General features: G+C 44.4%; 1 protein-coding gene across 2 annotated transcripts; it reads left to right on the top strand.

Moving 5' to 3' along the window:
* The first annotated feature begins 5,684 nt into the window (after positions 1-5,684).
* ANTKMT (adenine nucleotide translocase lysine methyltransferase) lies at positions 5,685-12,275 on the top strand. Of its 2 annotated transcripts, XM_044657119.1 has the most exons (7): positions 5,685-5,748; positions 8,690-8,853; positions 8,942-9,090; positions 9,665-9,692; positions 9,854-9,994; positions 11,254-11,304; positions 11,790-12,275. In XM_044657119.1, the coding sequence occupies exons 2-7, from the start codon at positions 8,692-8,694 to the stop codon at positions 11,988-11,990; spliced, it is 732 nt and encodes a 243-aa protein (XP_044513054.1). In that variant the 5' UTR covers positions 5,685-5,748; positions 8,690-8,691; the 3' UTR covers positions 11,991-12,275. The 2 variants fall into 2 exon arrangements, with proteins under 2 accessions (XP_044513054.1, XP_044513055.1); XM_044657120.1 differs by lacking the exons at positions 5,685-5,748; positions 9,665-9,692 and adding an exon at positions 6,017-6,415 and having other exon boundaries at positions 8,942-9,046.
* Positions 12,276-12,296: the final 21 nt, after the last annotated feature.

Here is a 12,296-nt window from a genome sequence, read left to right as displayed (position 1 = left end):
AGTATGTTGGATGTATGCAAAATGCTTTCTCAGCAGTCATTTCTAGAGCCCTTCCAACGCTGATGAGCTCTGATGGTTACAGCAGCACACAGAGGAGACGGAGGGGTAGGAATGCCTAGCCATGAACCTAATGATGGAATTCAGGAGTTTTAAGTTCTCTCCCCTATTTGAAATTGGGCCAGAGGGCCAATCTAATCTCCCTAGCCCTTCGGGAAACATCTCTGACTTCCTGGAAATTCCCCACCTGGACCACCCAAAAAAAGAATGGAAAGACCTGGGCTCCATTCCCAGCTCTACCACCGATCATCTATATCAGTCAGTAAAGCCTTTATTGAGTGCTTCCCATGTGTCAGCCATGTGCTAGGGCTGCAAAGAAAGGCAAAAACAAGGTCTGCCCTCAAGGAATTTCCATTCTAATGGGGGAGATAACATGGAAGCAGTTATGGACAACGAGATGCATACCGAGTAGATGGGAGGTAGTTTCAGAAAAAAGGCTGGGGAAAGTGCCAGGAAATAACCTCTTACAGAAATGGGATTTAAGCTGAGTCTTAAAGGAAGAGAACCCCAGGAGGCCAAAGAGAAGAAGGAAAAGCATTCTAGGCATGGAGGGGAAGGGGAAATAGCTGGTGAAAAATAACTGGATTTGGGACATGGAGTGTCACTTGTAGGGAATAACTTGAATTTGGGGGTAAGGAGAGTAGAATGTAAAAGATTAGACAAGATAGGAAGGGACTAGGTTGTGAAGGGCTTTAAAAGCCAAATATGATTTTGTATTTCATCCTGGAGATAATAGAGGGTCACTGGAGTTTGAATAGGGAAGTAACATGGTCAGCACTTTTAAGAAATTACTTTGGCAGCTGAATGGAGGATGAACCAGAGGGGGAAAGGCCAACCAGAAAGCTCTTGCTATAAGTCTAGGCTTGAGGTGATGAGCCCCTGCACCAGAGTGGTGGCCGTCTTGAGTAGAGATGTGATGGAGGTAGATAGGACAAGCCTTGGTAACATTGGATATGTGCAGAGATGAATGAAGGATGATGATGTTGAGGATATGAGCCTGGGTGACTGGGAGGAGGATGTCTTTGACAGTAGTAAGGAAGTTGGGAAGAGGTAAGAGTTTGGGGAGAAAGATGATGAGTTGTTCTGGTTATGTTGAGATTGAGAGGCCTATGGAGCGTGCTGTTTGGCACATCCAAGAGGCGATTGGTGATACGTAGGCATGTGTATGGGGTGTGCTGGACTGTACCTAGGCTTTTGGCTGATATAGGGCTGTTTTGAAGGTGTCTTCCCCAGTCTCTGGGGATGCCCAGTGGTTGCAGCTATTGCTGCTTCTCCTGCTTCTTTCCTCTGGTGCAGGAGGAAGAATGTCTAGTAACATGGACACCTGGAAGGCTGGTGCCCCTCTGCCACCTTCCTCCTGAATCTCTGAGGTGTTGCCTGAACTGCTCCAGTGGTGCTGCTTCTACTTGGTGGAGCCCCGTTTCTATCAGGGTTGATTAGGGGGCTGATCTGCCCTCCTCCCAGTCTCTAGGATGGCCTGGAGCCACATCAGGGAAAAATCAATTGGACACTTTTTTTTCCTCTTTGATTTTGCCTGGCCAATTTGTTTTAATGTGGGACTCTGGGGCTCTGGTTGGTTCAGGGGAAAAAGAAAAAAAATAAAAATTTTAAGCTTTAAAAGGATGTATCCTGGTCCTATGAATAAGGGGGTAGGGTCCAGGTGGTGCTTTTTTTAGACAAGAAGATAAGGCTAAAAAAGTTATTCTATATTTGGGGGTAAGGGAAAGGGTTTGATTAAAAGGAGCACTTTGCAAAGTTTGTACTTTTAAAAGTAAAGTTTAGTTGTTAATTTTTTTAAATTGAGCTTAGTTAAATTTTAGTGTTTTGTTTGAATAAAATATATCCTTTATGAATGAGTATTCAAATAAATGTTTGCCTCTAAAAAAATAAATAACATTCTCTGGACACATACCCTAATCATAGTTGCTACACATGACTAGAATGTGGAGCTAATTTGATAATGTTAAAAGGTAAACAGATCAACTTGGTCACCAGCTCTGAAAAATAGCATCTTAAAGCTGATAGAAAACTTCAGTGTCACCCATTTCATTTTAGAGACCCTTTACTACACAGAGAAAGATCCTAAGATTTTAGAGTTGGGACAAGTTTTTGGTCACAAGGGTCACATGGCAGACCTAGCATTCAAACCTAGGTTTCAGTAGATAAATATTTTAAAGCACCTATTTAAAAGAGTTCTCTGTGCTAGGATAGGCACTGGGATTACTAAGATGAAGATGAACCAGTCCTTGTCTTTGAGGGGCTCCTTGGAAACTTTGAAACATGTACATAAGGAAATATATTAAAAAGAAATACAAGTTGATTTTTTTTCTGGAGGGAAAAATGATCAATTGGGGAGATTCAGAAAAACATGAAGGAGGAAATATTTGAGTTGTGATTTGAAAGGGACTAGGACTTCTGGTATTCTTTCTACCCCACCATAGGGTCAAACAAAGATGATTGGTTTTAAGGCTAAAAATTTGCACCATTCGTTCTCTGCCTAATACTTTCAGCTCTTAGAAATATGAACATTGAAGGTAAGGGTGGTGGGTTGTCTCCTTTTGTGGGCCCCTAAGCATGGTTAGATTTATAGAATTTTAAGAAGCACCATGGCATAGAAGATAATGGGCTGGACCTGAAGTCAATAATACGTCTGATACTGCTATATAGCTGTGTGACCATTTACAACTTATATAACCTCTGAGCCTCAAGTTCCCTCATTCACAAAATGGGGATGAAAATATTTGTTGTACCTATTTTATAAGATTGTTGTGATAATCAAATATGATAATATATGTAAATGCCAGTCTTTCAAGATGGAACCCCAAAGGAAAGTGCTTTGTTTTAACTTATCCCTGCTTTTAAAGTACTTTGAGTGACAGAAAAGAATGAAACGGGTGGAAATGGGAAAGGGTACAAGAGGTGTGTGTATGTGTCAGGGGATAGGATTAGGAGAAAAAAGGCCTTTATAACATCTGTCACTAGGGAAGCAACCTCCTCTGACTATCACAATCTCTTCCCATTCCCCCCTGACTCTTCTAAACTGGGAGGCTTGTTCCTGTTCTTCTAGTCTAAGAGCATCAAAGCAACCACAGTGATGTGGCATGGAATGGGTACTGGGGCTTGATGACTTAAATCGGCAAGAAGTGCCTGAATTGTGTCAGAAAGTCTTTAAAACTAGAGGGCCCAGCAGGAGCTGATGGTGGTGCCCCCTGATTTTCTTGCTCTTTTCCCCTAGGATCTATACACTAGCACCTCTCCTGTCCTCCCCTTCAAGAAGGATCCCAGAGCCCCTGATGCACTACGACTATTAGGCCTACATTTCTGTATTTCCTAGCATTGTGGGCTGGGCCTTTGGGCTCCCTTTGACCCACTGAGCTTTACAACCTGCTCTGCTGACCATTGGGTATTGCTGTTTGACCAGCCCTTACCAATCTAAGGATCCTTGGGCCTGGTTATCTGCTCTGAAGTCTGTAGTGTTTTCTTCACATAGAATGTGAGCTCCTTGAGAGCAGGGACTGAATCAATTTTCTATTTGTATCCCAAGCAATTAGTATAGTGCTTGGCTCATAATAAATATTTTTTTCATTCCTTCATCTTGTTTGGCCTCAGTTTCTTTGTCTGTAAAGTGGAGATCTGAGGTACAAATGAGTTGATATATGTGAAAAAATTTTGTAAATTTTAAAGGCCCATAAGAATATTAGGAGATTAGGATTATTACTAATAGTGTGCCAAGATAGGAGTATTGCTGTGCCTTTTTTGGCCTTTGTCATAACATATTTATTGACTATTATTGTATATGAAGCAACATGGAATAGTGAATTGAGATCCAGGAAGACAAGCCAAAACAAGTCTTGCTTCTGACATACTACTGGCTTTGTGATACTGGACTAGTCATTTGATTTCTTAATCATTTAAATAATTCTTTAAGACTATAAATTGCAGAGAGGGCCACAACAAGCCTAGGCAGAGGGCGTTTCCTCCCTGAAATATCCCCTTCACTAGTGAAATCACAGATTCAGTCCATATTCCTTTTATATGTAAGCATCCACTAAAGTAAAATTCTGATGCCATATAAATGGTGTGGAAGTGCCCCTGGGCTCCAGAAGACTATGTCAACAAGGTGCAGACTCAGGTAGGTGCTGCTGAGCTGAGTAAAAGAACCAGCCTAGTTTAACAGTTTCGGAGGCCCATCTCCAAAAGTGGACCACCAGGTGATGAGCATTTTATTTGGTCACAACTCCAGAAGACTCCTTACTAGGGCATGGAGGATTTGTGAGTTGCCTCCATAAAGGCAATACTGAGTGGCCATACTAAGGAAAATCATGCAACTTGTTGAATTATTGCCTTTGGAGTCCTGAACTTGGAACAAGTGGAGGTGTGGAATGTCAATATATAATGAGCTCTATTTTCTCCTTTGAGATTAGGCACCAAATGGGGGCGGGGAGGTGGGGGTGGGGGTGGAGGAGGCTTTCCCTCCCTCAACATCCCCTCCTCCCCATTCTGAGAGGACTCTTCTGGAGAACTGCTTGGTCACAACCAACAATAGCCCTCTTTGTGCAGGAATCAAGCCCTTGAATCAGAACTGTGAACCTAAAACTGGAATGAGCTGCACTACGTTCCTGAACCCCAACATTAATTTTTTACTTAATCAGATTTTTTTTAATTCGAAATCTGGTGGTGGGGGGCCCCCTTCCAGATAAACCTGGGGCTAAGTTTTGAGTATCCCTCTTTCCTGTGGCCTTAAGGTGGTCAGAGCTGTCAAGTCAGGAGTTGGAGACTTGAGCTTTCTGATAGATTGGTACTCCGTTTCATCAGCCACTAAATTTGTACCCGTGGCCCCTGAGCACAACACCTGGTACAAAGCAAGGGCTAAAGAAGTGCTTTTGGGTTTCAGTCCAAAGTTTGACTGAACCAACCATCTCTTATAGGAAGCCTTTCCTGATTTCCCAGCTCCTAGTCCTACTGCCCCTTCCCTTCCCTTCAGGCATGTTTTCTCTTTGCTCTTACATGCATTTTTTTTGTTGTCACCCCCTTCTCCCCCAGAATGCAAGCTCCCTGAGGGCTGGGGCCGGGGCCGTCTGGTCTTTGTGCCCCAACTACCTAGCAGTGCCAGGAACCCGAAAGGCGTTTAATAAATGCTCAGCTTGGACTGATTAGATTAAATGCGCTGGAAATTCTCTTGCTGCTCTCTTTAATAATGGCAAGAATGGACTTTTAAGGAGAATATGTCAGGATGTGGCAAACCGGTATGGCACGTCTGGGGCGAAGTAGAAGATAACTCAGGCTCTCCCTACCCCCAACCTCCCTTAGCCACGTGGATAAAAGCAGACTGACCACGCGCTCCTCCCCCAGGCTGGCTCCCTGGGCTGGGTGACCGTTAGGTGCGCGAGGAAGGAGGGGCGCGTTTACAGTGCGCGTGCGCACTTTCTCGTCCCTCTCTTCCTCCTCTCCTCTGTCCTTCCCCTGCACCGTCTCCTTGGTGACGGTGAGCGATTCGGCCAGTCAGCTTTCCCGACCACCCCATTCGACTCTCGCGCACGCGCCCCACCTCCTAAGGAGGTCACGCGCCAGGCCAGGCCCCACCCGACCAGGCGGTGTACTCTCTTCCGGGTGACCGTTGGCGACCTGCCCGTCCTTCCGCTTGACCTCGCTTCCCCTGATCGGCTGCGGCCTTGCGGAGGGAATTGGCCAGTAAAACTTGAGGGTGGGGGTCCTGGGATCCAGGCAGAGCAAGTGTATAGAGGGTCAGGGGCTGCTCTCCGCCCCGACTCTGCTTGCTGCTTCCATGGGTGGGATGGGGTGGGGTGGGGTGTAGTGGCCGAACTTTTCCCAGCTGGAGCGGTGGCGGAAGGGAGCGGGGCCGGATTCTAGCCCCCAGAGATTAAGTGGGCAATCTGGGAGGGTGGGCGAATGGCTTTGTCCCAGCCTGTGAGGCCACGCTCCAGGTTCCCCCCTTACCCCCGACTCCTGAATGGGAGGAAAGGACCTAGAGGACACAGATTTCTTGATGTCCTAAGGCCTACCAGGGCTAAAGGGCGAGGGAGTGACCCGGGCTTCGGAGTTACCCCTGTAAAGAATTTTCTTTCGTTTTGTTGCCACAGCCTCTCGAGGGAATTAGCATCCCTCTTTAAAGATGCGGAGGCCCCAGGAGAGGAAGTGTGACTTGCACCAGGTCACACAGTAAACCGTACAACTGGAAGAGGAGTCGAGATCATCAGTCCCATACCCTCACTTTGCAGATGGGGAAACTGAGGTCCAGATAGGGAAGTGCCATGAAAAGAGAGAGCTCCTGGATCTCCAGTCTCCCCTGAGGGGTGGAGGATTATTAGGCACCCTCTGCTACCTACTTTCTACTTGAGTAATCAACATTTTACAAATCTTTTACCACCCCCAACCCCCACCTCACCCCTCAGTACATTTGTACATTTATTAGTTGAGAGACCTCTTTGCTTAGGCCAAGGGATGAGAGGTTGGAAGCAGGGACAGGTGTAATGACTTAACAAACTTCCTTTCAACCCAATATATCCTTCCCCACAGATCAGCCTGGGCAGAACAGAAAGGCTAAGTGGAGCTGCAGAAAAGGAAAACCATTAAGTTTTTTTTTTAATCCTTGCCTTTTGTCTTAGGATCATACTAAATATTGGTTCCAAGGCAGAGGAATGGTAAAAGTTGGGCAATTGAGGTTAAGTGACTCACACACAGTCATATAGCTCGAAGTGGTTGAGGTCATATTTGAACACAGGACCTCTTGTCTCCAAGCCTGGCTCTCTATTTGCTGAGCAACTTGACCGTCCCACACACACCATTAATATTATTTTAGTCTCCATTAAGAGTAGCATAACCTCCAGGAAGGTTTGTGGGTTGGAGGCAGGATATGATGGATAATCCTGTATTCTATCAGCATTGACCAGACCACATTTGGAATATTTCAGTTTTGAATACTACAGCATCCAAAGAAGGACTTTTGATGAAGGGCCATGAGATCATTAGTGCCATATAAGGATCATTGAAAGGAACTGGGGGTTATTTAGCTTGGGAAAAAACCATGGAGGGACATGATAGCTGACTTCCAAGTATTTGAGGAGTTGTCAAAACGGAAGAGAGAATGGGATTGTTTTGCTTGGCCCCAGAGGACAGAACTAGAAGCAATAGGTGAAAGTGTCAAAAAGCCTGATTTAGGATCCTTGAGAAGAAAAAATGAGCTAACAAAAGGAGAAACAGACTACCTTGGGAAGTAATGGGTCCTATGTCACTGCAGGTGTTCAAGGAAAGGCTAGATGATCAGGAATCTTTGATTTGGTTAGAGAGTTTACTTTGAACAGCTTACAACGTTTATTCACTTACCCAGTGTGTTTGGAAGGGATTCTTATTAAAATATATTTTGGACTACTTAACCTAACCCAACTCTCAGATTTTGAATCTTGCTTTAGGCAAGTGTTAAAATTGCATGCATAAAGAACAAGCAAGGTTGAAGGGAAGCTGTGATTATAAAAGGATACATTATAACATTCCCTTAAATAGCATATCTAAGTAGGATATTTAAAATAGGGTTGGCATCATAGAATTTCATTTTAGAAGTTTTCATCATGATGGAAAGAGCCCAGGTTTGCAGACCTGGTTCTGTTACTGATTCACCATGGGAACTTGAGCAGATTCCTTCTGGGTGTCAATAACTACTGCAAAATCGAGGTTTGAATTAGAGGATCTTTTTCCCTCTCTGATGGTCTATAATTTTGTAAAATCTTTTGCCTAAGGGAAGGCACATCCACATTACATTGCTCTGTCTCTTCCTTTTGGGGATAGTGTGGAGTGATCAGGCCATTTATTTATTTAAGAAACAAAAAAACCTCTTGCCTTTTTTCTTAGAATCAATACTATGTATTCATTCGTTCTAAGGCATAAGAGTCGTAAGGGTTAGGCAATGGGGGTTAAGTGACTTGCCCAGGGTGACACAGCTAGGAAGGGTCTGAGGCCAGATTTGAATCTAGGACCTCCCATATCTGGGCTCTCAATCCATTGAGCCACCCAGCTCCCCACTGAGATCAGGCCTTTCATATGATTATACTATGGGCATAGTGTGAGGGGCAGCAAGGAGTTGAGAGCTGATTTGAGTTTTATACTCAACTGCTCTGATTTCATAAGAAAACCAATTATTTTAATATTAAGAGGCACTTGGGATTTTGATTAATTGGTTTTCTGTGATATAAAAATTAGTATAGCTCCAGCACTTTAAAAGTTTAAGAATCACTGTTCCTTTTATTCCAAATATGTGCTAATACCCTCACATCTGAACTCTAGTGGCTTCTCAGAGTTGCCCTTTGTCAGACTGACCCAATATGCTGAAGCTGGTGGTACAATGCATTCTGCAGCCTAACTTAGTAGTTCCAAATCACTCCCCCCCCTTTTACATGCTAGCCTAAAGAGTGGGGTTCATTATCATTGGGAGTATTAAGTTTTTTGTATGTCAAGGGTTTAACTGACCTTGCCTTGATTGGTAAGGTCCTTCCTCAGGTAGGAGGGGCCTTGCATCTTGGGAAGGCCAGGGGTGAGAAAGAAGAAAAGCAAGGGACCAATAGAGAAAGTGGAGCAGAAAGATGGATACTCAAAGCCAATTTATATATTGCCCCCCTAGCAATGGACCAAGATGATCCTGGAGAAGCCATGACAGAACTACAAGGGCGTTCCATTGGAGGTTTGGGTGTAATGCAGTTGGCAGTTGGTGCTGGCTTATTTGTCTATGCCGTATGGGCAGGGTTCCTCATGCCTGGTTTCCGAAAAGTACCCCTGAAGCTTCAGGTAAGCTGGCCTCAGTGGGTGGGGAGAAGGAATGATGAATATTGATTAAAGCACAGCTTCCAAATTTGTGCCCTTTCTGTCTTCTCAGGTGCCTTATGTTCCAGCAAGTAAGCGGCAGGTACAGAATGTGCTGAATCTTCTCCAGGGTCGCTCTGGAAAGATAGTGGACTTGGGCTCTGGTGATGGCAGGATTGTAAGGAGGAAAAAATCCCCCATCTCTGCTTCCTTCTCTCTGTCTGTCTTTCTAGTTGGAGGATAGAGTTCCTTTCAGACTATTCTACGTTCAGGTCATTCCAAAAAATTCTGCAAACATTTATTGACCACTGTCTGAGTCTAGCACCCGGAGCGTGTGTGTGTGTGTGTGTGTGTGTGTGTGTGTGTGTGTGTGTGTGTGTGTGTGTGTGTGTGTAGGGAGGAGGAGGATTATAGAGATAAACAACTGTCACTACTCTCAAGGAGAGTCTGGTATTTGCAGGGAAGGTTGTTAAAGAATAGGAATAAAACAAACACATAGGTAACTAATACAAAATAGTATGATAAATGTATAAGAAAAGTGCAAAATGTAATGAGATTTGTAAAGGGGGAGTATTCATTTCCATTTGGGGAGAGAGGGAAGGCTTCATGGAAAGATGGTATTAGGGAAATTTTAATGGGTTGAGGTCAGGGAATGACATTTTAGGCAGAGGAAAGGCTATCAGCAAAGGCACTGAAATAATATTACAAGCTCATAAAATTATGATTAATGCAGTTAGAGCTAGATTGTGGAGGCCTTGAATGTCAAACTTAATTGGGTTTCTTTTCCCATGTTCCATCTTATAGGTCCCAAGCCCCTTCATAAGGTTAGGGTTTCTTCTGGATACCATTCCCTCTATGTATCTCTTCCCCTATCCCTATATTTGCTGAAATCTATTATACTTGGCTTTTGCTGTGTCTCTCTAGTCAATGCCTTCTCTGATCCTTGAGGGATATGGTAGGGAGCATTAATTGTTTTGCCCTGTAGGTTTTGGCAGCATACCGACGAGGATTCTATCCTGCTGTGGGTTATGAACTGAATCCCTGGCTTCTACGGCTTTCCCGGCTCCATGCCTGGCGGGCTGGTTGTGCTCAAAGGGTTTGCTACCTAAAAGAGGATCTCTGGAAGGTAATTGCAGCTCTATACCCTTCCTTTTCTTTAATTCAGGATTCTAGTTAGTTGGAGTGGATAATGGGACAACAGGGCACAGAAGTACTGACTGGCCTAGTAAGCGACCATGCTCAAAGCTAGAGTGATGAGGTACCTAGAGAATCTAGCAGTAGGAGGTAACTTATCTTATCCTTCTTAAATCTTCCCACTCATTTTTTTTCTTCTTAAACTCTTACTTTCTGTCTTAGTGACAACTGTAAGACAGAAGGGCAAGGGCTAGGCAAGCAGGGTTAAGTGATTTGACCAGGGTTACACAGCTAGGATGTGTCTGATGTCATATTTGAACCCAGGACCTCACATCTCCAGGCCTTGTGCTCTATCTACTGTGCTACCTAGCTGCCCCCACCTTAGAGGAAATCTACTTGAACCTTCTCATTTTATAGAGGAGGAACTGAGACCCAGAGAGGGGAAATAACTTGTCCAAGATCACAGAGAATAAGTGGCAAGAGAAGTCTCTTGACTCAGTTTAACCTTTTCCTCCTCTTATTTTATCTAATCCTCTTGGTCAGATCAGTGTTAGAAGAATGACAATTTCTAAGCCACCTGGAAATGAGCTGCTTTCCCAGTTCCTAAATGATTCTATGGCCTGAGGGCTTTGGACCCTCTGGCCTTTCTGAATTGGTCAAACACCGCCTACTTTGGATTGGTGAAGATGTTAGTTCACTTGCTAATAATACTTCCTTAGGTTTTTATGGGGGCCATTTAGGTGTTTTTAAAGACTAAAAATAGTCATTGGTCTAGCACAGTGATTTCCAAAGTGGATGCCACCGCCCCCTGGTGGGTGCTGCAGAGATCCAGGGGTGCATTTATCTTTCCTATTAATTGCTATTAAAATTAAAAAAAAAATTAATTTCCAGGGGGCTAAGTAATATTTTTTCTGGAAAGGGGGCGGTAGGCCAAAAAAGTATGGGAACCACTGGTCTAGCATAACTTTGACCTTGGAATTAGAGGCCATCAACAGAGGAAGAAGAGCAAGAAAAGCTAATTTAGGCCAATGGCCTGCTATCTCTTGGTTCCCTTGGAATTAAGAAACCAATTTAATTGTTGGGAATCTGAAATCTATACATGTTTAGAGGTTTCTAGGCTCCCTGGGTAGAGCAAAAGTTTCCCTTTTCCAGGTGTTATAAAAGTAGAAGACATTTGCAAAGCAGTCTCTTGAGTCCCTTGAGGTTGTCACCATTTCTTCTCTCTCCTAAGCAGCCATATCTCTTCTGCAGGTGAATCTGGCTGATTGCAGCAATATCACAGTGTTCCTGGCTCCCAGTGTGGTATGTCTGAGTACTTCGAGAGGCTTTAGGGCCATGGGATTTGTTGAACTGATATATTCCCAGGGCTAGGGAATGATTCAAACTGAGGTAATTGTTGCATCTTGGGCCAGTACCCCATCTGTTTGACTTCACAGCCAACGTCTGCTTGTTTCTCTAGTCATCCCCGTGAAAAATTAGCAGACTGTTCACAAATGGGCTGGCATTGGATGTTGCTAGGAACCTCAAAGACATCTTGGTGTCTTTGAGATGAAATGGGAACACTTTGGAGGAAATTGGCCACCAGATTAAAAAGATCCTTTGGAAGACCTTGTTTGACCCTAGGGTGGCAGACCAGCCATAGGGTTACTGGTTTTGAACTTCAGCCTGGTGAGGCCAAATTTTTCCTAACTCTGTGACCTTGTGTTTCCAACCAATCCCTTTATCATTATTACTGACCTCTCCCACCCCTCACCAAACCCCTCTCCTGACTTGGCCTCTTTCCACAGCTCTCTCTCCTGGAGACCAAACTACTAGCAGAATTGCCCAATGAGGCCCGAGTGATATCTGGTCGATTCCCTTTTCCCAATTGGGAGCCAACAGCTACAGTTGGTGAGGGCCTGGACAAGGTTTGGGCTTATGATGTTGGACGCGTCCGGCAAACTATGGCTGAGAGGGCTGCAGCCTTCGAACAGGGAACACCTGTCTAGGTTTTGAGGAGGTACAGCTCTCTTCATGGGAGGGATACTCTACCTTCTATATAAGAGCAACCCGGCTAGCCCTCATCCTCGCCAAGGATTTCATCTTCCTTAACTACAAAGAACCAGGATGTGCTGCTCCTAGTCACTATATGTGGGGCTCAAACAGATGATAAGAGCCAACACTGAGGGAAGTTCAGGACTATTTCTGAAGATTTTCACTGGCGGTCTAGGTCAAGAACTGAAACTTGTTTCTTGTGGTTCACATTTGAACACAATAAAAGTTGGTTTTGTCTATTTTGATGCTCTCTTGACCAC

This window comes from Gracilinanus agilis, chromosome 1 (genome assembly GCF_016433145.1).
Source record: "Gracilinanus agilis isolate LMUSP501 chromosome 1, AgileGrace, whole genome shotgun sequence".
Classification (NCBI taxonomy): domain Eukaryota; kingdom Metazoa; phylum Chordata; class Mammalia; order Didelphimorphia; family Didelphidae; genus Gracilinanus; species Gracilinanus agilis.
The sequence above is the reverse complement of the archived record's forward strand: the minus strand, read 5'-3'. Positions and strand labels throughout refer to the sequence as shown.